Source organism: Xenia sp. Carnegie-2017, unplaced genomic scaffold, assembly GCF_021976095.1.
Source record: "Xenia sp. Carnegie-2017 unplaced genomic scaffold, XeniaSp_v1 HiC_scaffold_21, whole genome shotgun sequence".
NCBI lineage: Eukaryota > Metazoa > Cnidaria > Anthozoa > Malacalcyonacea > Xeniidae > Xenia > Xenia sp. Carnegie-2017.
Window position 1 is genome coordinate 2,598,337 of NW_025813484.1, and position 23,427 is coordinate 2,621,763.

A 23,427-nucleotide genomic window follows, 5' to 3' on the forward strand; every position below is an offset into this window, starting at 1 on the left:
CAAACACTAATCATCCATAACAAACGTTTATCAAATGGACAAACTTTCATCCTTCTTTTACATTTTACGTTGATTTACATCGTACAGTACTTTTATTTATAATAAAAAATTTCAACATGAAACGTCAGTGATATTAGATGCGAACTGGAAGGCAAGTGCAGACCAAACAAAATCGCTTTTCACTGCACTGTATTTTCTCATAGTATGGATAACTGCTCGAACCTAAATTCGTTTTGCAATTTGCCCTGCCATTCCCTGCCAACTCAATCTTTGCTGTGCTGAAACCTCATTTGGGGATTAGTCACCCCTCCCAGCCCAATTTAAATTTTGCTCTTGGACAGTGAACCGTTGCCGCTGTCATTAGCTAATTTTACCTTGCGGGCACGGGCATGATGTAAAAGTATGGCCATCAAGTATCAGCATAAAAAGTATATCTGAGCATGCGCGTAGCCCAATCCACAATCAACCCTGACTTCATTTATTCTTCCTCGAGTTTAATTAAAATATTTAAATGAAGAGCTCATGTATTTTTAAGACTGGCAACAGATGTAAACATCAGTGGAAAATCAGTACGCCGTTTTTATGGCGTTTGGTAAATGCATGCTCTGCGTGTTTTCTCTGGTTTGGTTAATTAGTCACAGGACATGTATAGGCACAGAAACGAGCGACACCGTCCATGGCCATGGACTCGTGACGCAAAATGTTATCAACAATGATCAATCGTCAAGCAAGTTTCCAGCCGATTACAATCCCAAAGTATATGCTTTCGTGGGAACCTTTTTAGTTGGTCTCACTGGTGTGTTTCCTTTGCTCGTCATATCGGTTGAAACGGGGCAGAAGTTAAGCGAAGGAGGTACGAAATAGAAGATATTTTTGAATACAAGTATAATTGTATTTGGCTGGAAAGTTTTACATCTTAATAAAACAATTGTCAACCAGTTGATTAAAGTTTTGATTCATTTTTATACGCGAGGATATTTTAGATTCAAACTCCATCTATTTTTTGATATAATTAAGATCGTTAATTGCGACACTTCTGATAAACACTTCTGCAAACATCGACATTATTACAAAACAAGAATTTATGTTATTTTGTGTGGAAAGTTCCTAAGCCACGACAACGTATTTGAGAAAGTTGTGCCATTTTTTTTTTATTTCAAAAGAATTTTCACGTCTTATATTTTTGATGTCTATTAAAATGATAAATGTCAAAAGACTTACTTTACGTGATTTACTTAGGTCTTGTGTGGAGCGTACTATGTAAATTACATTTTTTGTGATACAATGTAAGAAAGATAATACAATGTAAGAAAGATAATGCAATGTAAGAGAACACATTGTGTGCTCTTGTTGGTTGTCTAACTATCATAAAATAGAAAGTCATTCTATGATATTTCCTTAAGCCATTTTTTTTAATCCTGGACAGTACTTGTTTGCAAACGATTGGCTGTTAATGTATTTGATTTACATTCAACATGAGAAAGCTTATTGACAAATCATTTGAAGCAGCTTGGGCTTTTCCATACAAATTAACATTATACTTCAAGAAATTGGAGTGGAATGACAACTGAAACTATGCAAACTTTCAATCTCTTTTGCACCAAAAAAACCTTGAAACTTTTTGTTTACTTTGTAGTGTCTGCTGACAGACTCAAGTTGTTGTTAGGTTTTGCAGTGGGAGCATTGCTGGGTGATGTATTTCTTCATCTTTTACCAGAAGCAATTGCTTTAAGTAGCCCAGGTATGTAGACCTAAACATTCTTAGGGATTATATTGTATAGAGTTTTTAATGTACATGGTTTCTCTTAAGAGAGTGTTCACAAAGATACTGTGAACATTGGTATATGGGTCCTTGGCGGTTTGCTTTCTTTTTTAATTCTGGAAAAAGTATTTCAACAAAAGGATACACTGAAAACAGAAAATGAACAAGCTGAAAATAGCAAAATCAAAGAGGTTTGTGTACACGGATAAAATATTTATCTTGTACACTTTCAAGATATGATGACAATGAAGGAGAAACAAGACTTATTTTCTTTATTGCATTCATAAGGATCCCCAAATTCATGATCAAACTTGCAATGGTGAAAGTAGAGTAGCCAATGGATATACAAGAAAAAATCATGATGATGATATTAGGAAAAGAATTCTTCGCAATTCAAATGACATTGGTGAAAGTAAAACACATTCATATAAAGAAGATACACCTGTAATTGAAGTAGGAAACATTCAGGTTTGCACTTTCAATAGTATGTTAATCATGCGACATTAATTGCATGATGTGGTGATTTATAACATTATCTTGTAGATTGAAGGCTACCTTAATCTATTTGCTAACTGTGTGGATAACTTTACTCATGGGCTTGCAGTATCTGGAAGTTTTCTTGTTAGTCAAAAGGTTAGAATAGAAAACATTATGATTTGTAATGCTAACAAAGATTATATACTAATCTTTTCAAATATTACTTTATTTCACATGAAATTCCAGGTTGGATTGCTAACAACATTTGCTATTCTACTACATGAAATTCCTCATGAGGTAAAAGAAAACTATTGAAAATTTACACACAAATAATTTAGTATCCAAAAATACAGCTACTTGCTAAATTGCAGATTGGAGATTTTGCAATACTTTTGAGAGCGGGTTTACGCCGAAAGGATGCTGCTTTTGGTCAGGTATGACATAGTGTTATTGTTTACTTTGAAAGACAAAGCCTTTTCTTTGCAAATGATTCTTCCTAATTTCTTGGAAAACTTTCTTAAGTTTAGCTACATAAGCCTTTTGTCATTTTTTTTAGCTTTGTACGGCAGCTGGGGGTTTAATAGGTGCTGCAGTTGGTTTGTTTTCAAATGGCACTCGTAAGTTTTATTGAATACACCATGTGTTGTTTTCACTAAAAAATCTATTTACATAATGTCATTTTCATTAATTATAGAATGTGGTGTCAGTTTCATTTTACCATTTACATCGGGTGGTTTTATTTATATTGCATTGGTCACAATAATTCCTGATTTACTGGAGGAGCAAAGACCATGGTAATCCAATGTTTTAAATCATACTTTGCATAGTCAGATTGTCTTTCTATTTCAAAACATATGTACAACAATCAGTGTTAAAGTTAATTGCAAGCTATGAGATCAAAATCATGAAATCTTTTATTTTTTAGGGAATCTTTTAAACAACTTGTATCTTTAATTGCTGGTATAACTTCAATGGGCTTGGTGTCATTAATACACTAACACACATCAATATACATACATAAAATAAACTTTGTAAATTACTAGAATGCTAACAGTTGTGAACTATAATGTCTGATTATATTTTATATGTAACTTTGTCATAATTGCATAGCAACATGTACATTTATTTTATTGTCAAACTGGCACAATTAATACTGTGACTTACTGAAAGAAGCACTATCACATAGGAACTGGCGTATTCAATAACTCCAACTATGCAAACGTTAGTTTTTCTATTTCCAAACCCAATTAGTTTCCAAAGAAATAAAAAAGCACCAATGCTTGGTATTGTTATTGCCAGACTAAAATGTAGTATTGGCCTTGCTACTTTTTGTGACAAATCTTTGACTCTAATTTTTACCTTATCATCTGTGCATTGGTTGTCATCGGATAGATGAAAATTCCTGTAGCAGTGTGAACTGTTTCAAATTTGTGACAGCAATACTCTTCCTTACATCAGCAGTTATACTACGCACCTTTAAAAAAACAATTTAAAAGTAAGGTCGGGGTACTTTTGTTCAGTTAGTCTTCTGTTATGAAGGTCATTTCTTACATCACTGTCTTACATTCACTATATTGGTTGCAACCAAATACTTCTAAGGTTAATTGTAGGAAAACTTGATGAAGCTAACATTTATGATATTGTACTGCATGATGACTTAGCATCTCTTACACCTTGGTACCCCCATTTACACTCAACCATCTGTAGCTCATGATTCAGGATGGCCTATGTCATAGACTCACAAAAAGAACAGTGATTGACATGGCTACATTAATGGTTAAGTCCTGCAGAAGGTTTAGTCTAAACCAGAGCCTTAGTACCTCTAGTTGTATGGGTATCCGGTAAGTCAATTGTGTTGATAATCTCAACATTAAAGAGTTATATGTATAGTAATGCGTACCAATTGAGTGAAGAATGAAGATTCCTTTGGTTTTTCCACGTATTTCTCGTAGTTATCAAGATTTTCTTGTAGTTTAAGCGTAAGTGTGTCGTAGTTTCCACGAATCACATCCAGCACCTGGAGGATTGAGCAAAATACGGGTCTTATGATGTAGAATATACCAAAGACGCTCTCTATCAAAATTTACTTTCATTATTTGGCATAGGCAAACATTTTAATAACTGCCGAAAGAAATGTTTTCCATCAAGGATAAAATATCTACGTTGACCATTTCCTCCCTTTAAAACAACATGAACTTAAGTTTGCATAGTCCTGGTGCTGATGTATAAAGATACGTAGATAGACAGATAGATAGCTATCTTTCAACCTGTTAGTCCTGGTGCTGATGTATAAAGATACGTAGATAGACAGATAGATAGCTATCTTTCAACCTGTTTATCAATCTACATCTATCTGTAACTATATCTATCAAGCTTTAGTTTCACAACCTTTGTAGAGAAGGAGGTTAAATCATCCTCCCACTGTCGTTCCTTAACAATGTGTCAAACATCTTTTATTCATTTGAATGTCACGACCTTTCGTACGGTACGTCTACGTAGCTATATAAACTAGTGGCAAACCTGTTCAGATGTTAAAGACGACAAATGATTTACGGCAGCCCACGAGTCAACCTTCGGAGAGAAATGATGAATTATTGCTCTAAAAAAAAGATGTGCGAAACATCACATTGAATGTACGAAAGCAAAACGACGACAAGCGATTACGTAGAATTTACAATGTCTAATATGTTACTTCACCATACAAATTTCTAGCATGAGCATGTTTATAACAGCAAATCTTACCGAATATTGACTAAACTTCCAGCCAATCTATTTGCAGATTGTTTGTTGTGTTTACTATCGTTTGCATTAGCAGACGATGAATGACGAAGAGCTAAAAAACGCAAGTGTAACATTGCAACATTCTAGGAAATTCAACAAAATTCTAGAAATGACGTAGAACATAAATTTAGAAATTAATTGTTTTGCAGCGAGTGAGCATAGAAAAGTTCTATAACAGAACTAAATACGATGGCGACGCCACCACTGCAAGCAACAAGAAACATCTACATTATTTCTCTTCAAAGTTGTATGCTGGAGGTTGCAAAGATCTATGGTAAAAAAATTTCAAATGAACTCACCCATGGAGTATAAGTTATCAAATATCTGATGTACTCGTATGATTTCATAGTACAATTCATCGTAGCAAGAGGGACTGGGAAGAAATGTGTCACCGTACGTAATAAACAGATTGAAGATACTTACAACCTGGAACAGAGAAAACATTTAATAATTATTGGCAATACATACGTATAAATACATATATATAACTTTGAAATTATGTTTAAATATTACTTTTATATGATTCACGTGCACTGTTTTCACACATTAGTATAACTTACATAATACATAATGCTAAAAGAAATTATTTAACAGAAGAAGTAGTGAAGTACTTTCAAATGTTTTCTGCAAAGCAATCATATAACTGCGTGGTAAAATTTTTCTGGGACGAACGCTCTAACGTGTATGATAAAATATTTCTCCAACATAAGAACTTTAACATAAGAGAGAATGAGATTACAAGCATTTCCCGCCTACCTTTGAACCTAGTTGAAAGATGTTGACTTTAGGTAAGAGTGTTGTTTCGTTCATCAAAAGAAATTTGAGAAAGTTCATCATAGCTGTCCATAGGCAATTCCACGAGTAAGATAATCGTACACGACATCGTTTCTGATAGCAAAGTATCCGATGAATAATACCAAACGCTTTACTATATGAAAAGAATCATTTCCCATAAGACAAAGGCGAAACAAAATTGTTAATTAACAAGTCATAGTCTTCAACAGACGTGTTCAACTATGAGTAAGCAATTATATGATCACACTGTCCGACTAACATGATCAACATTCATTAAATTATCACAAATTCTACACTCAAGCTCATATATTGTATACTCTAGTATACATACCTGTACAAATCAGTTTGAAGATTCTTCGTCATGTGACCGACAAGAAATTCAACAATCAAATCTGCAAGATCATTTCAAAAATCATCTCCATCAGTTTTTCGCACAAAAACAAACAAACAAAGTAATATACACTCACTTTCAACAAACAAAAATCAAAGAAAGTTGTTCATTAAATGACGCCCTTATGGTACGTAACACAAAAATTCATCATGGACATAAATTCACAACATTACAACGGATTAAGTTCATTTACCTAACAAGGCACAAGCCAATGGTCGTGAAGGACTTGATCTGTCATCATAACCAGTTCTATGATGCATATGCTGTACAATTTAAACAAACATCCATTCATCATTGCATGGAAAGCCTTGCCGTTATATGAATAGTCTAATTGTCATGTTCACTTACCACTTTATATAAGGGTACAGAAAACGTGATGTTAATATCGTGCAAAAAAGCGTTTGCATACTGGTCCTATACATCAATCAGGAGGGCACATTGTGATACAAATTGTATGTTAATGTTTATGTATAATGACAAAAATTAGGGGGTGGGGTAGATTTTCCTGGGGTGGAGAGAGGTACACAGCACAACACAAAGGTTTGAAGGGGGCGCAGGAGGATAGCCAATTTCCTGTGGAATATTAATGTACCAACAGGGCTCCCCGACAAAATCATCCTTGGTGTATAATATCTACATATATATTTGTAGATGTAGATCGTCCAGGTTAGTAGAGTCCTGAGAAGGACTGCTTTTGTTGATATTGACTGACGTTTCTACGTACAAACCTGGACGATCTACAGCTATAAACATGTAACGATACTCCCGGGTTCAAACCATTTACTTTACGTACATATATGCTACGTACATACATAACCACAAGATTGATTCAATCTTTTACCTCTGCAATACAAGTCAAAATAATGAAGCATAACTTCGCATGACCGGCACCCTCGTCACCTGTACAAAAAAACAAGAACAGAAATTAAGTACATAAGCACTCACATAAGTGAAAGTCATGGTTAGAAATGTTCAATCTAAAATATCTTTTTCACCTCTTATATTGACTAGAACAATGGAAGTATAGGTGAGAAAAGTCACAAGCAAATTTGAAGTCTCTTGACCAGCTGATTCATCGTGAATATGAACTAAAAACAAAACATATCAACCCGTTGAAATGAACTGAAAAGTGTTAAAGAAATGCATCACGCTGGCCCCAGTCTCTAGCTGTCAAATACAGAGAACCTACTTTGTGTTGGTCGATCAACGACAGGTATAGGAGACGTTGGTGATAAGGGTGGAGTGACTGAGTGCATATTTGGAGTCTGTAACAGAATTTTACCATATAAGGAAATAAGAAATATATTGTAAAGAAATTAGTAGCGGCTGTGATTGGTCAGTGAATTATCAACGTCACTAAATCAGGTTACTTATACTCACAGTGATGTGACTCAGAACTGTAAAAAAATGTCGATTAAGATGAACAGCTTCGTAAAGAGCAAGCAAAACCATGCTGTTTACACTACATTATAAATAAAATAACGCAAGTAATTAATCTGCTGAGTTTGTGCTTCGTGCAGATGAAATAGATCAAAAAGTTGACAAAAATATCACCGCACCCAATGTCCAACGTATGTGTTTGTTCTGAGAGAAAAATACTACCGACCTACAAGAGAAAAAATACAACTGAAATATAAAGTTGTACGAAACATAAAGAATAATCGCCTATAGACTGCGAATTGTTTTATTTGAATATTTTGTTGAAAGATATTAAAGATGAAATTTTCCAACGAGCATCGTTATCCAACGAAAAATTCCTTTACCCAAAAAAATTTGGTTTTCATACCATGGACGTTATATTAGATAAAATTCCGCCACTAGGTTGCTCAGTCTTTTCGCGGTACTTTCTACACAATTAATCACAACAACAGTCCGAGTTATATATACATAAGGAATATAATGTAGGAAGTTTATATGTGATGATTCTCCGTATAAAACAGTGATCGATGCCCGAGAGCAGAGCGTAAATATGTGTAGTGATGTTGAAAAAATCACGAAAACTACAGATTCATCCCGACAAGCCTGTTTCGTGATTGCTCACTCTTCAGGGGATTTAATAAACATCTTTAAGGAATATAATGTAAAAGGGCTTTAAGGAATATAATGTAAACATGCTGCTATTAGGAGAAACGCAGGAAGAATAAAAACAGCGAAGACTCGATGCTAACTATAAACTTTGGTCAACCTCATTGTTTTTGATATGTCTTGTGCATTTAGTTCTTTTGTGACACACCTTACCTGTTAAATTCGGTCAAAACATCCGATATGACACAACCCAAACCCTGAAAAATACAAAGAGATCTAATGAATGTTCTGGAAACAATCAGATATAACGATAAGCATTAAAACTTGCTTACGTTAAGGGCAACGTCGTCGTCGAGTATAGACAACTTTACAATGTAGGGATTTGATGCCTGAAAAACGAAAGACACAACATAAGGCATTGGCAGGCAAAGAGAAAATTTCTGCCATTCAAGACGTGGCATCATTGCGGGAAATCAAAAATCCCTCCACATTCCTTTTACACATCAAGTCTGGTCCTGGGGACAAGTAGCAAGGCTTCACGTGCCGTCCCTGATTTCGACTGATTGCTACAACACGCGCAACACTTCCAAACTTCCAGCCCGAGTTTGGATCGCCCTGGCGCGAAAAGATATGATGATGATGATGAGTCTGGTCCTTTTACCTCGTATTTTCTGTAGTTCACAAGTAAAGTAAGCAACATGATGGCTTCGTATCCTTGTTGTTGTCGACCTACGGGACTAGCGAGAATCTAGGAATATCAATGAAAAATTATTACCGAACTACCTTTTTTGGTATTAATGTCATGCAATGTTAGATCAGAAAACATGTAGCTTGTATCTTACAATATAAAAAAGGCATTCCTAACTGAAATGAGCAATTGAAGACCAATGGAGTTTACTACAGATGAAATCTTCACTAACATACGTAGGATTTGCGCCAGGATCATTGAATGTTACTAACTTCAAAAGGCTATTTTAAGCTTTACCTTTACAATTGATTCAAATACGCTGTTTATCATAAGATATTCCACGATTGTATTTTGACTAACGTTGTCCGTTGCCTAAATAATATGCAAGAAAAAGTTTAATAAGAAAGAGCCACAAGCAGCTTTATTGAGCTAATTCACATCATCACAAACAAAGCACAAAATTACTTACAGTCAGTAGTATAAGGAGAAGCTTTAAGGAGAGATTCTTAAGACTAACTAATAGAGAAAAGGGAAGCATGTATCAAGTGATGAAATTCCGTGATTGTGATCAAAGCTAATTTTGAAGAAGAATTTACGAGTAATCATGTACATATACCTGGTGATTCTCCCACAACTATGGCATTGATATTTTCAATAAGTGCCTGGAACGATTATGAGATATAAATTTGAGCACGACCATCTTCTTATGTACACTGTATGGAGCTCAAAAACTAAACCTTCATTTCTGACTCAGCTTCATCAAAGCCAACAAGAAGATTGATGATGTCAAATCCACAATCAGTCATTTTTTTATTATAAATGCCACGAACCAAAGTGCACAATGTCTATTGAAAAAATTGATAATGTATTTACATACATACACTGCGCTTTGGTGAACAGATGAGTACATATACATACAATTTACTTATGTGATCAGATGAGTATTACATAGTGCATACATACAAAGTGGTACTTATGTGAACAGATGAGTATATATAGATACAATTTACTCATGTGATCAGATGAGTATTACATATTGCATACATACAAAGTGGTGGTACTTATGTGAACAGATGAGTATATATAGATACAATTTACTTATGTGATCAGATGAGTATTACATAGTGCATACATACAAAGTGGTACTTATGTGAACAGATGAGTATATATAGATACAAGTTACTTATATGAACAGATGATTATTCACACATACAATGCCCTGATGAATGTCATTACATGAGTATACATAGATAAAATGTTACTTGAGTATACAGACGCAAATGATTACATATACATACAACATACTTACATAAACAGAACAGATGAATCAACTAAAGTTCTTATGTAAAGAGACTAAGTACCTGCAGAGCATTGACCATCTTTAATAGATAATCATCTTGAAGTGCAACACAACATTGTGCAAACAGAAGATTGATATTTGCCTGAAAAAATTAAAGTGAAAATTCATCACATGACCAGTAAAAAGAAATTCGAAATGAGGTGATCATCTTTCCTTCAACATTTGAGGTAAACAATAGAAGATAGTAAGAAAAAAGTTATATTTCAAATTTAACACAACTTGAAATGAAGCTGCTAATAAACAATCTCCTTATGTTTACCTTAAAGATTGAGCAGATAGCTTTGACAGGAATTTATGACATACAGTATCAACAAAAGCCTCTTATAAAAATGGCCTCTTCTTATAAGTATGGCATTCAAAAGAGATTAAGAAATTTTAAAATCACATCCTTCTTATTCCTTGAATTCTGATAAGAAGCTGAATGCAATATGAGTTGGTTTTTTACCTTCACAGCCATAAGTTCACCCGGAGTCATTTTTTCTATCAAGCCTTCCAAATATTCTGCATTAACCTATAAGCAAAAAGAAATGACCAGTCTCTAACAATTATAATTACTTCTATAATTACTCTTACAACTAATTATGTATGTATATCTGAAAATTAATTTTCATGTATTTATGAATTTGAACAAGACCACAGAACGCTACCTTCAACAAGAAGAACTCGTGCCAAAAATTAAAATTTGAAACACCTGGATCATGACCCTATAATAAAACAAATTTTTTTTCTGCCCTTGGAAAAGTTGAAAACTTTATCACACACATGCCTCAAACACAGGTCATACAAGATATAAACTTAAATTATTATAAAACTTCAGTTAAAATCTCACACTTTGAGCATGTTTTTTAGTGTGTTATTGCACATTTCTATTTAGACTTTGTCAACATTGCTTGAAAACACTAAAAACATAAATTGAATTGGTTGAGGTCCATACTTCATAATAGGGGAGGGGGCAGGGGTGAGACTAGAATGTTAAGTGGGAGGGTCAGGGTGAATATTCATATCTTCAGCTCTGCTTGACTTATTTGGTTTGTTATCGAATACAAAATGTAACAGGACATGGTCCTAGATATACCTGCAGTAAGCTATCATAGAATCCAATAAGCTTTTCCTTTGGTTTCAACCTGTTTGGTGATGTTGGTATCGATACAGTTGTCTGATTCATTTTCGTATCTTTTTCAGGTATTGTGACGTGTCTTGCAGGACGAACAGATTGTCCACTTGTAAATTTGCTCAAATCTTGACTAGAAAGACTTGCTGCTGATGCTACGGTTGCAAACATTATCGTATTTTAGTCCACATCAATTGTATTAAAATCCTATTTGACAGTTGACACCACACTTTCGAACCAAGTTTCAAACTTGCGAAACATTCTCAGAGAACCATTTTGTCACATGACACCTGTTCGTAGGTCAAAACTCAAACCCCAAAACAAGTGTCAGTGAAGTAATAAAAGTCAGCTTAAATGAAGTACCTCCAGTTGCAAATATTACCAAACTAACGGTTAGAAAGCAGTAAGTCACAAAAAAACTGTTTCATATTGTCCATTCAAACTTGCCCATTTTTTAAAATATATTCATTTCGTAGCTGCTTGTAAGAAGGTTCTGGTCTTGAACGAACCCATGCAAAAATTTTTTATAGTTGGATCCCAGTAACAGGTAATACCATTACGAAGAAATTCCGATAACAGCCCGAGGGATCTGAGTACAAGAAAGAATGCTTGCCTAGGGAGAAACAGGGAGATTAATTAGACTGGTTACATCAGCGACATACCGTTTTTTATTTTTCTATTACTTATTTACAATATTTACAATGTTATAACGCAAAGCAATAAGCATCAATTCTGACTGATTTGTCGACATCTGCCCCAGAGGAAACACTGCATCCTTGCATTTCTACTCGTCCTCAATCATCATACTGAGAGAATACGTAGGGAACTTTCAAGCAAAACTATGACTACGCTCTCTCTTAAAATGAATGACTTGATCGAAAGAAGGGATTTGTAAAAAATTATTGTTCCTATGCATGTCTTTAGTAGGTTTTTGTTCAGACAAACATCTCCCGTCCTTTATGCTACCCAGTGGTGAAACAACAAGTGAAACTTGAGATAAGTCCACAGAACTGTGGCGAGGACGTGTTTCGTAAGGTATTTCTTCAGATGATGGAGACTTGCTAAGTCGAGTCAAAGCGTCGCGCAATGGATCCATAATACTGCCTGAACGACTTCTTTGTCGCTTTCGTCCATCGGCAAACTTCCACTTGTACACCAGTCGTGACGTTTCGTCAAATGCCGTTCGTACGCTGTCGTAACTACTAGCAGCTGATGCTTGGAAGACTGGCTTGCCAAGATCATTCAAGAATTGGTTTGCTTCCGTTCTAGATATTCTCCTCTGCTTTTCCATGTCCGTTTTATTGCAAATAACAACTATGGGTGTTTTCTTGTCATTTTTAGTCTGTGATATAATGGACGAGAGACGAGCTACCTCGTATAAGCTCCAGTAATCTGTTATCGAGAATACAAGAATAAAACCGTCTGCCCATTTAATGTGCTTGCTTATCTTCTCTTCTGATGCCTAAAATAAATTAAATAAAACATTTAGCAGTGCAATTATAAAAATAATTTGAAACAAGACTTGTGAGTAAGTGCTAATTTAATAATAAACTTTACTATACATAATCTCCGCAGTACGATTTTGACGAACTCAAACGTGCATATGTTTTGGCAATAATGTTGAGAGTAAAATCGATAATTTTACTTACACAAGTGTCAAAAATTTCCACAACAAGTTTCTCCTCTTCAATTTCAAACTCAGTAGAAGCATGATATTCTAGAAATTTAATAATAAACACATGTCAAAAGAGTACATCTTCAATGTAGACTAATTGACTCAAAAGTGAAGACCTATCCTAAAAGAAAATTACCATGGCAATTGCAACCACCTTTTCACGTTTATGCTATCAAAGCTTGCATGCAATGGAGTGATATACCGAAACAATGTTGTAATACAACGTGTACGTTTTTGTTGAAAAGAGACTTACCAACGCTGCTTTGATATTCACCAATAAAACGTTTTGTCAGATAACGTACTGCCAAAGCTGAGAAAAAAAATATTATTCGTTGAGTGAAAGTCTGGTGAAAACAAATATCTTAAAACGATTGGAAATATACAACTAAAGCGTTATACAGCCTGACGATTGATCAAACGAAAAGTAGAGGCAAATATAATCAGATTAAAATTTGTTTGACATGTACGTGTCTTCCTTTTATAAGCACATTATTATATTACCACATTACTAAGTCTATATCGATCAAAATAAAACAGATTCCGAATACAGACATCTCGTTTTTTGATATTCAAGACGATACAAGAGTGTAGACAACAGTGTGAATATCAAGAAAACGAGATGTCTGTATTCTGAGTCTGCTTTATTTCGTTCTGTTTAAAATTGTCTGCTTCTCCTGATTATAAGTCTATATCGTGTATCAACACCAACGTATGTGCAGTAAAACCATGCATGAATGGTAAGTATGATGACATTATATCTGGATTATCTCTAATGCTCAACGTGCAAATTTTGCTTCAATAAAATCCTAAAGAAACAAGGCTGAGTTAAACGGACACTCAAGAAACTTCTTATCTTGTCGAAAATCGTTTTAATAAAATGTTGTCATAAATTGTTTACATTTTTATGCCACCTTACTGTATTCATTTATCCTCGAGTGACAAAAAGTTATCAGCAAATGATGAAATCTGAGAAAGTATCACAAAATTCGGTGAACGGAATCTTTCCTCAGAATTTAAGAAAATCAAAGACTTAACGATCCTCGTAGAGTATTTTACATGCAAACTCCCCTGCCACGAATATATACGGCTGATGATTCTGTTTGAGATTACAACCAATCAACATGCTTTCACAAATACAAGACGACCTGTGAACAACACTCAGGCAGATACAATCAGTGAATCAGACAAATGTATAGCATGAGACTAACCGGATTTGCCAACCCCAGGCTTCCCCATAATGGCAATTTTTAACGTTCGTTGACTACGACTGTGGCTTTTCGTTTTCTTTTCCAATTCCGGAGCAACTGTGACAAATACGTCAGACGATATCTCGTTTGTCTGCTTGGAGTTTCTTCGTCGTTTCAAGCCATCCATCTCAAAGAACAAACCGAACAGATTACCTGCTGATAAAGAAAATGAAAAATCAAATACCAAACGACGTTAGTAGACAAAGGCCAAGCCGTTTCTATTCAACGCTAGTCTACTCATTGTTTACTTATAGTGATCCGAACGATATGTCTTCAGAGGTTTGATGAGGGCCATGAGACGTGATAAGACAAACTGTTGGACATCGTGCAACAACGCACTATAGATGATTATGACATATTTATAATTAGGAGGACAAACCAGGCTGTTCTTTTTCCGGTATAACAGTTGGAAGGAACGAATAGGATGTCAGACGCCAAGAAACTGATAATAGATTTAGCGCAATCTCTTTCAAGGAGATTGGAAACCGGAGGGCAAATCGCATAAATGAGAAATGAATTTGATGATCCGTTTATCACCCATCATGTGCACGAAAACAATTAGTTTCATATTTATGCACATGTGAAATTAATAAAATATAGTGTACACAATATTTTTACGTAACGCTCATTAGAACTTAAATGGAGATCGACAAGCCGAGAATAGCATAAGGCTTCATCATAAAGCTTTTTGAAAGATTTAAAAATTTTGCTTTCTAAGTCAAAGTAATTCACTAATAAAAGTCGAACACTAACAATTTATGCTTCCTGTTTCTACTAAACGGAAACATGTGGAAAAGATTAACTGTTTCTTCAGCCATCTCCTTCGTTAATGATTTACCATACAATATGAGAAATGTAAAACGTAATGGAGAATTCCTTCATTACAAACGGAAAGGCTTCATCGAATTTGTTCATTACATGGGCGTCAGCTGTTTTAAATAATACTCAAGATATCTCATCATTCACGTGAAACGATGAAATTTTCGTTTGTTATCACACAACTATACAACCCCAAATCTTTGAACACTACACTTGTGTCTTAGAACATGGCCTTATATCTTCATCTCTTTATGCCGAAGAGCATCAGGGGCAGATATCCCCTCCCCCCCCAAAAAAAACGAGGGATGTTATACGTCATGTGACCGAATATTGTACTATCTGTAATTTATAGAAGAGCCCATAATTTAAGGCGGACCAACTTTTTTGTCCAAGAGAAGTTTCTGGGCCGAATTTTATAAATATTTCACAAAATCAGTGTGTAATACACCGCCCCCATCTCCTTAATGTTCGCCCCCGTTTGGTATGAAAAGAGATAAAACTCATAAGGACATCATCATATAAATCAAACTCGTAAAAATTCAAGGTGTGGTATGAAAATTTAATTGTATATTATTTGTTGGGTCGTCAGTGACAACAACGTCCTCCAAAATCCACAAAAGGACATGTTTAATGATGTGATTAAAAACATCGTTAATTATTTAAAAAAGTTTCAACTGCAACAGATGTCAAAACAATCATAAATTCCTTCCCAAACAATTACGTCATGACGATGTAAACAATTTCCTTGGAAAACGCATGTATTTAAAGTATGTACGATAAAGCTACTTTCATTTATACTGTTACATTAGGGGGGAATCGTTGCCATCGTGGTTGATCGTGTCCAAGTTTTTATTTCAACATACTTTATTCAAGCCAATGGTAAAAAAATGAAGATAAAAAACATCAGATTAAACAGCTTGTGTCTGTTCCCAGCACTTTCATGTGGATCGAATCTCCATAAAAATGCAAAAAAAAATTCAAAAATCTACTCGAATTTCTTTTCCAATAAAAGTAAGCTTTCTCACACATCCAGTTTTCTAGAATGTTTACTCCACTGAAATAGTACAAACACTACAAAACTATGCAAAGACTCCAACTTAAGCTAGCAAAACAAACTTGATATTGCTCTTATCTATCTTTATCTTTCATATCCTAAGTTAGTTGCTGACAGAATCGCTGTGAACACAGAATGGCTTCTCGCTGCATTAAAAACGCGCCGTGGAGAGATTACTGAGAAAACATAGAAGATTTCGTTTAACAGGTACATCTTGTTTACACAATTACACAACGCATTTATGACATGTATGGCATTTTTAACATCACCCCCGCGTGCAAATTAATTTTCATTCACGTTAATAATTAGAGAACAACAACTCTCTTTCCGTTTGCAATAACGACCAAGGACAGTGGTCAAACAGGACAGTTACTAAGATATAGCTAGTATAGCATAAGAGAAAGCCAAAAGGCTGCATAGGAATATCACCAGAGTAGTTCATAAGGAATTTACTCACAAATTCGTGCATAAACGGACACACGCGTGAACACAGCTATGAATAAACAGAAGAAGTTCAAACAGAACACCGTTTGAAATAAACTCATAGAGTATAATCATGCATGACTAGATCGCAACAAATCACAAATAGAGTATTAGAAGCAACTTAGAAAGATTGATAGTTTTTTATGAACTATCTTTTTCATTCAACACATACAGTTTAGTTAGGTAAGTGCCATGCACCACAAGTTGTATCTTCTTTTCAAAGGATGTAGGATTAAAGTGGTATAGAAAAGGAGAAGTAGAAAAAAAATTCAAATTAAAAATATTCCTCAGAGTTATAAAAAATAAACATGTCAAAAAAGATGATGGTAAGAAAGAGAACACACAAAATATTTCTTCCATTCAGCAGCGCATTTACGCAGAACGACGTAATGCAACCAACCTTTGCTTGTGTTTCGCCTTTCTTTCCTCATTTTTTTTCTCTATGTTTGTTATTCTTGTTGATGCCCACGACTGACCTTGATCTTAACTGATGAACGCCACTCGATTGTTCGTTTCTTTATTGCTGAGCTCGGGTGACGTGCAGAGCGATATACAATCAACACCGCCTTCCCCCTAGACAAAACATTCGGTTATTGTAAACGAGTTTAATTGACGCACGCAACATTCAGCAAGAGATATCCCAGATGCCTTCGCAGCAAATCCCTGCACAGACAGAGCATAGGATAAACTATATCTGGGAGCCTGATCTGACAGCAGACCTAGAAAAATTATGTTGTTAAGAAATCACAGAATTTACCGAACTGTTGCTCAAATAGTAATGAGTTATGAATTAGCTAAAATATCTTTGTCTATAGAAATCAAGTGGCACTTAATAATAAGTAAACCTAGAATTAGGTCAAACGAGGCCGCGTCCAGCTGAACTAATTGCAGAACATGAAATAGCTTCTTGAAGACAGATGTCCGGATGAATCATTTAAATTACTTCAAATATAATGGATATATGCGTTAACTTAATGATTATTATTTTCCGTAAACACGCAGTCAAATTTCCATATAATCTTGTGACAAAAGCTAATATTGATGAAATTAAATTCATTATGAAGAACTCCACCGAATGAATGCCAATTGATTTTACATCATGGTACACTTCATAAATCAATACAAGGACTTGAAAAATTGATTAGTGTCGATTTCATGTTAATTGATTTTGTCTTACACATACGAATTGCCATGGGCTTCAGCTAACATCGGAGCTTTTGAACTTCTATAAACATAAAATTCTGTAGTATTAATGTCTAAATTGCACATATTTAAGTGTAACTATGAAATTGTCTTATCGTGTGCACAACGATGTGCATTAAAAGTATGTCGTGAAATACAATTGTTTTGATATCTGTGTTCTTATCAGAGTTTGTGTGGCGAAAAAATTTGTAAAATGAAATAACACAATGATATCACTCAATGAATGAGCTTGTTTATGACAGCCTGGAACAGCACGACCACGTCCGAAGCTTGAGACCTAAAATTTGACTGTGATTCGCTTAAAACGAACACTAGCTAAATCGATAGTGGATGTCACAAAACATAAATCTCGTGACTGCAATACATGTACCACAATGCCAAATTAGGATTTTTAGAGAACGACCTTGTACAGTTACGATAACCAGCAAAAAAATATAGCTCAAAAAAACGTAATCCGCTCGCATCACGCTGCGTTTTTAATTAAGGTTGACGAACAAAAACTTTATGACTTGTATCCGGAAAAAATAGTATGGGGGAAAAATTGAAGATGTTCCCTCGTCACAATATGAGCATTTTCAGATGTTTTTGAGTGTTTTAGCTCTGACTTGTCGTCATTAATTGCACACCGTTGTCATAAAAATAGTTGAAAAATTTATTGTCAACGCTGTTAGGGAAAAAAAGTTTTAAATCTAATCAACAATGTTGTGTTTAGTGTGCTCGTAAAATTCTCATTAACATTTTGTCAACATCACGGTAAAAACACGGTTTCAACGAGTAAGTACACGAGTGGGTAAAAACACGCCAAACGGTTTCAACGAGTAAGTACACGAGTGGGTAAAAACACGCCAAAAAGGTTTCAACGAGTAAGTAAACGAGTGGGTAAAAACACGTCAAAAAGGTTTCAACGAGTAAGTAAACGAGTGGGTAAAAACACGCCAAAAAGGTTTCGACGAGTAAGTACACGAGTGGGTAAAAACACGTCAAAAAGGTTTCAACGAGTAAGTAAACGAGTGGGTAAAAACACGCCAAAAGGTTTCAACGAGTAAGTAAACGAGTGGGTAAAAACACGTCAAAAGGTTTCAACGAGTAAGTAAACGAGTGGGTAAAACACGTCAAAGGTTTCAACGAGTAAGTAAACGAGTGGGTAAAAACACGCCAAAAGGTTTCAACGAGTAAGTAAACGAGTGGGTAAAAACACGCCAAAAGGTTTCAACGAGTAAAACGAGTGGGTAAAAACACGTCAAAAGGTTTCAACGAGTAAGTAAACGAGTGGGTAAAAACACGCCAAAAGGTTTCAACGAGTAAGTACACGAGGGTAAAACACGTTTCAACGAGTAAGTACACGAGGGGTAAAACACGCCAAAAGGTTTCAACGAGTAAGTAAACGAGTGGGTAAAAACACGTCAAAAAGGTTTCAACGTGTAAGTAAAGGAGTGGGTAAAAACACGCCGAAAAGGTTTCAACGAGTAAGTTATGAATGTCCTAAGCCAGTCTCAAAACAAACCGCAGCAGCGATCACGTAGCACACGTATTGCTATTGGTTTAAATGTTGTGAGGCAAGATTAAATCTTACAAAATAAGGTCCAGTAATGAAATTGACCAACGAAAATATGTTACAAAAATAATTTTTTATAAATCGGGATATAAAGAAATCAGTGACGTGCACAGCTTCATAATTTGGGAAACGTGATCTATAATCGTCTTATGCATCGTTTTTTTTGTTCAGCAATTGTCTGTTTCTACGCACATTCCCCACAGATCCTCCCCTTGCCCCCCCCTGTTATCGACGCAGGCCATGCCATAAGAGGAAATGATATAATTTTAACATTGTATGGATCCCAAAATAGCAATCCTAGGACGTATGTTGTTTTCTTAAAGTGTCAATCTACACACATATTGCGTAAATAATACGTAACAGGTGTTACTTCGTTCTCTTCCTGCTTAATCCATTTTGCAAATTATTACGTAAATGTCACATATCGCCCGAAACCAAAAGTTTTAGAAGAGAAAATACCCAAAAAGTGGACCACGAGTGAGGTTTACAATGATGCCATGTTCCATATGTCGCTTAGTCTTTATGCGCATAGTAAACCATATTTCCCTTTCATAAAGTGGACCGAACAACATGTTGTGCTGGGTACTATTTTGAATCTTGGTATTGGGACACAAAACTATCAAAAACACTATCAATGACTTATGAATTTCTCAGTCCAGCGGTCAAATTTCAAATTGTTAATTATGTCCTGTACTAATACTGCAATGATGATTACATAAGATTTGCAAACTGTCTTCGAATCAGGTTTCTCTTATTTCTTTTTGTACATGCTTTCATTTGCTTTCGTTTGCTTAATTTTCTTAGAATATAAGAAAATTTACACTTTATTTACTTTAAATAAAAGCCTAATTCTTTGGTCGTTTATAGTAGTGGTAATAGTACATTCGTTCATCAACAATTTAATAACCATTTCAACACTTTCTAACATCAGGTTTCGAAGAGAAAAAATCGTGATTATGCTGTTGAAAACTTCATCCAACCGACAAGTGAGCACCGGAAACATGAAAATCCTCCTTTCGCAAGCTTTAAGTTAAATTCGATCTTTACAATGGCATTATATCAACACTTTATGACTTCGTGTAGACAAGCTATTTTAACGATGTCTTATCGAACGCACTTAGATTAAAAAAAAAACTTCGATCTTTTTTTTCATGAGATTTGCGTGGGATTGACATCAAATGGATAACACCTATGTGAAACTTTTGTATGTTAAAAATAAAACTTTTATCGCCTGTCTTGTAAAAGCATGGTGACATGGTCACTCCCATCTCCATTGATGTGATTTCGAAATCACCTCATAATTAATTGAAGACGTCGTTTTCACTCAGTTGAATGCTTAATTTGATATACTTTAGTAAAAAGAGAAATTGATTAGAGAAAGCGAAATTCTAAAGTCTAACTGTGAGTGTGAGTGATCTTTAAGAATACAGACGCATGTGCTAAAAAATTCTATTCAAAGGGTTGATGCGAGCGCGATAATAATTTATGTTGAAATCATTTAGCTAAATCCACATCGTTATCAAGAAACAGTGGCTAATTGTTGCGAATTGGCAACTGTTTATCGCAAAATACGTGCGCAAATCACAAGACAGCGACAACTAAGTCTTATCACTGTTGATGCAATCCCGCAGACCATATCAATTACCGCAAGCAAATATTCTTCTCGAAACGACTGCTGCACATCAAGCCAAAAATAAAATCACCACTTTTAATGTAGCGTTTTTTGATATCAGTTGGACATTTTAAAGACCAGACTTTGGGGGCTTTATAGCTATGTTCATAGAAACTGATGATTTCAGTTACCTGTCTCTGCAGATGATGCTGAAGGAACAACTTAGTGCATGACGTCAGCATTCAATCTAAAAAATGACATCCTGCCTTGTAGAACAATTTCATTGCATCACCAAAGATGTTGCTTTGAAAATAATTGTTGAGTCAGTGTGACACCCTTGAGTGGTAGAGGATGCCCAGCTATTAATGTGAACATTACGGGATGTATGGGAGGCTGGCACCCCCAAGTGGTGAAGGATACAAAACTTTTGGAGAGGGCTTTCGAACATCCGTCCCACAATGTAAACACCTTCAGTTTTTTGGGAGTATGTGCCTCACTGAGTAAGGTTTGTTAGAAAATTAGAAAACTACTATCATGGTTTGATGAACCAGGACCCGTCATAGTCCCTGATTCATAATTTATGTTAAGAAGTAACCATTTACAACACATATATAGCATCATAGATTAATGTTAGTTTTTAATTGTATAGTATATGAAGGAGACCTGATACAGATTGCATTTGTCAAAAAGTGTCAAAACATTGGGGGGTGCTTTTGTCAAAAAGCAAATTTGTATTACATACTGCAAAATGCTTCAAGCAAATACAATTGTATCTGATCTTGGACAAGTCACATAAATACTCAAGTAAGAATTAATATAATCCTGAAGTAGGAATGATATAAGAAAACATACTCCAAAATTGACTCTGTCTTTATAACTCAAAATTTAAGATAAATAAACAAACAAAGTAATTGATGAAGTATGTTTTCTATCTCATTTTCTAAAGCTTTGGCCAGAAACAAATTCTAACGTAACCTAGAATGCTCATGCTACATAAAAATATCAAAAGTTCTTCAGGATGACCCACCTGATACCAAAAAACCCTCTTTCTTAAAATCCCCTATGACTCCATTTGTCAATTCTGTCTGACAGAAATCCAATTACATGCTTTAGCAATGTAAATATCATAAATTAAAATATTTCTTTTCACAAGTTTCAAGTTCATTTGCTTCATGTGGCCTTTCCTTCTGGCTTTCTCCACTGCATAATGGCCACACCAACCACGACAGAAATCACAGTAAATCCTTGAGCTATAACCCTTAACCTCATCATGTTCTGCTGATTACGCGAATGTCCTCGCTGGAACGAGATTAGTCCATATGTCAATGCTCCTACAGTACCAGCAAGACCTGCAACAATGAAGAAATAAATTGAAAGTTTGTCAGCCATTTGATTATTTACCTGTAAGTACTGCAAATCAATGCTTGAGACAAAACGAAATACACAATAACACTAGAGGTTGAGGTATGTAAATGAGGTATCTTTACAGCTTACCTATGGGGACAAACGGATTCTCCTTGCATTTTCGCCACAGTTTCTCTTTGGATGACTCTTGTCTATAGCTGAAAAAGAAGTCATCGGCTTCTGCTTCACTTTCTGGTTTCATTCTTCTTTTTTAATCCAAAATAAAATTTCAACCATAGAATTAGAGAAGGCAAAAGAATTTGGAGTCCAGTGCCCGCAAAATTTTTTACAGCGGTTCCTTCAGTTATGTTGTTTCCAGCTAATGAAATGTGACATTTTCTAACAGTTCTCATTGTGTTTGCTTTTCATCGAAATGATTGAATAGCTATGTTTAATTGTTCAGTCGTAAACCTTAGTAATGTGTACAACTCTTTTAAAATTTTCCAACGCTACAACAAAAAATTGATTATCCTCAATTCTATATTAATTAATTTAGATTGTAAAATTAAAGAATTAATGAAAGGGGAAATCGAAATTGAAAAGATGATTGACAAGCGGATACACTATCTTCTAGAAATCTATCATGGCGGCTAAATGGAATAGAAATGTTCTTCGCTTCTATTTCATTCACAACTTCCCTCGTCGTTTTCAAAGTTGAAACATGGAGTTTATCATAGAAATTGTAAGAAACTTCCGTATTAACAAATTCCAGAAAGAACGTACTAAGATTATTTGATATTAGCCAAGAATTATTCATTATTTTTTGACTTTTTTCTTGGTGATAGATCTGGGCTTCTGGACAAGATTGCTCTACCAAAACCATGCTTTTACAACGAATGCAACAAGCATCATCAGTCATTCCTTAAGCCTCAAAGGATCAATAACAAAGGAACTTTCAAACACTCACCTTCCAAGGCAATTTTGGCGCCAACTTCGACGAATTATATCATTCAGAGAGGAGTGACTCTAGTGAGTAAGAAAGGCA

General features: G+C 35.0%; 4 protein-coding genes and 1 long non-coding RNA gene across 10 annotated transcripts; 2 read left to right on the forward strand and 3 right to left on the reverse strand.

Moving 5' to 3' along the window:
* The first annotated feature begins 476 nt into the window (after positions 1 to 476).
* On the forward strand, positions 477 to 3,545 carry LOC124444688 (zinc transporter ZIP13-like). Its single transcript, XM_046995314.1, has 10 exons — positions 477 to 853; positions 1,637 to 1,741; positions 1,811 to 1,953; positions 2,051 to 2,230; positions 2,306 to 2,395; positions 2,486 to 2,536; positions 2,611 to 2,673; positions 2,796 to 2,856; positions 2,934 to 3,033; positions 3,165 to 3,545. The coding sequence occupies exons 1-10, from the start codon at positions 583 to 585 to the stop codon at positions 3,235 to 3,237; spliced, it is 1,137 nt and encodes a 378-aa protein (XP_046851270.1). The 5' UTR covers positions 477 to 582; the 3' UTR covers positions 3,238 to 3,545.
* LOC124444687 (armadillo-like helical domain-containing protein 3) lies at positions 2,837 to 11,732 on the reverse strand. The gene is made up of 27 exons (XM_046995313.1): positions 11,355 to 11,732; positions 10,927 to 10,983; positions 10,725 to 10,790; positions 10,281 to 10,361; positions 9,657 to 9,764; positions 9,536 to 9,581; positions 9,389 to 9,435; positions 9,217 to 9,291; positions 8,893 to 8,979; positions 8,564 to 8,620; positions 8,445 to 8,488; positions 7,993 to 8,053; positions 7,766 to 7,812; positions 7,587 to 7,668; positions 7,396 to 7,471; positions 7,202 to 7,294; positions 7,048 to 7,106; positions 6,555 to 6,620; positions 6,400 to 6,469; positions 6,147 to 6,207; positions 5,777 to 5,948; positions 5,320 to 5,446; positions 4,982 to 5,072; positions 4,760 to 4,838; positions 4,140 to 4,256; positions 3,599 to 3,713; positions 2,837 to 3,079 (listed from the first exon to the last, which is right to left on the reverse strand). Exons 1-26 carry the CDS (start codon positions 11,559 to 11,561, stop codon positions 3,621 to 3,623), a joined length of 2,169 nt encoding a protein of 722 aa, XP_046851269.1. The 5' UTR covers positions 11,562 to 11,732; the 3' UTR covers positions 2,837 to 3,079; positions 3,599 to 3,620.
* A 303-nt stretch (positions 11,733 to 12,035) lies between these two features.
* Positions 12,036 to 17,400, reverse strand: LOC124444689 (ras-related and estrogen-regulated growth inhibitor-like). Of its 6 annotated transcripts, none has more exons than XM_046995315.1 (5): positions 17,069 to 17,397; positions 14,274 to 14,468; positions 13,319 to 13,375; positions 13,040 to 13,107; positions 12,036 to 12,852 (listed from the first exon to the last, which is right to left on the reverse strand). In XM_046995315.1, the coding sequence occupies exons 1-5, from the start codon at positions 17,097 to 17,099 to the stop codon at positions 12,220 to 12,222; spliced, it is 984 nt and encodes a 327-aa protein (XP_046851271.1). In that variant the 5' UTR covers positions 17,100 to 17,397; the 3' UTR covers positions 12,036 to 12,219. The 6 variants fall into 6 exon arrangements, with proteins under 6 accessions (XP_046851271.1, XP_046851277.1, XP_046851276.1 ...); XM_046995321.1 differs by lacking the exon at positions 17,069 to 17,397 and adding an exon at positions 16,841 to 16,855 and having other exon boundaries at positions 14,274 to 14,465; XM_046995320.1 differs by lacking the exon at positions 17,069 to 17,397 and adding an exon at positions 15,151 to 15,293.
* A 2,370-nt stretch (positions 17,401 to 19,770) lies between these two features.
* On the forward strand, positions 19,771 to 20,670 carry LOC124444691. Its single transcript, XR_006947996.1, has 2 exons — positions 19,771 to 20,170; positions 20,358 to 20,670. It is a non-coding gene; the product is annotated as an uncharacterized LOC124444691 (long non-coding RNA).
* Positions 20,671 to 21,570: 900 nt separating this feature from the next.
* On the reverse strand, positions 21,571 to 22,710 carry LOC124444690 (HIG1 domain family member 2A, mitochondrial-like). The gene is made up of 2 exons (XM_046995322.1): positions 22,533 to 22,710; positions 21,571 to 22,387 (listed from the first exon to the last, which is right to left on the reverse strand). Exons 1-2 carry the CDS (start codon positions 22,642 to 22,644, stop codon positions 22,209 to 22,211), a joined length of 291 nt encoding a protein of 96 aa, XP_046851278.1. The 5' UTR covers positions 22,645 to 22,710; the 3' UTR covers positions 21,571 to 22,208.
* Positions 22,711 to 23,427: the final 717 nt, after the last annotated feature.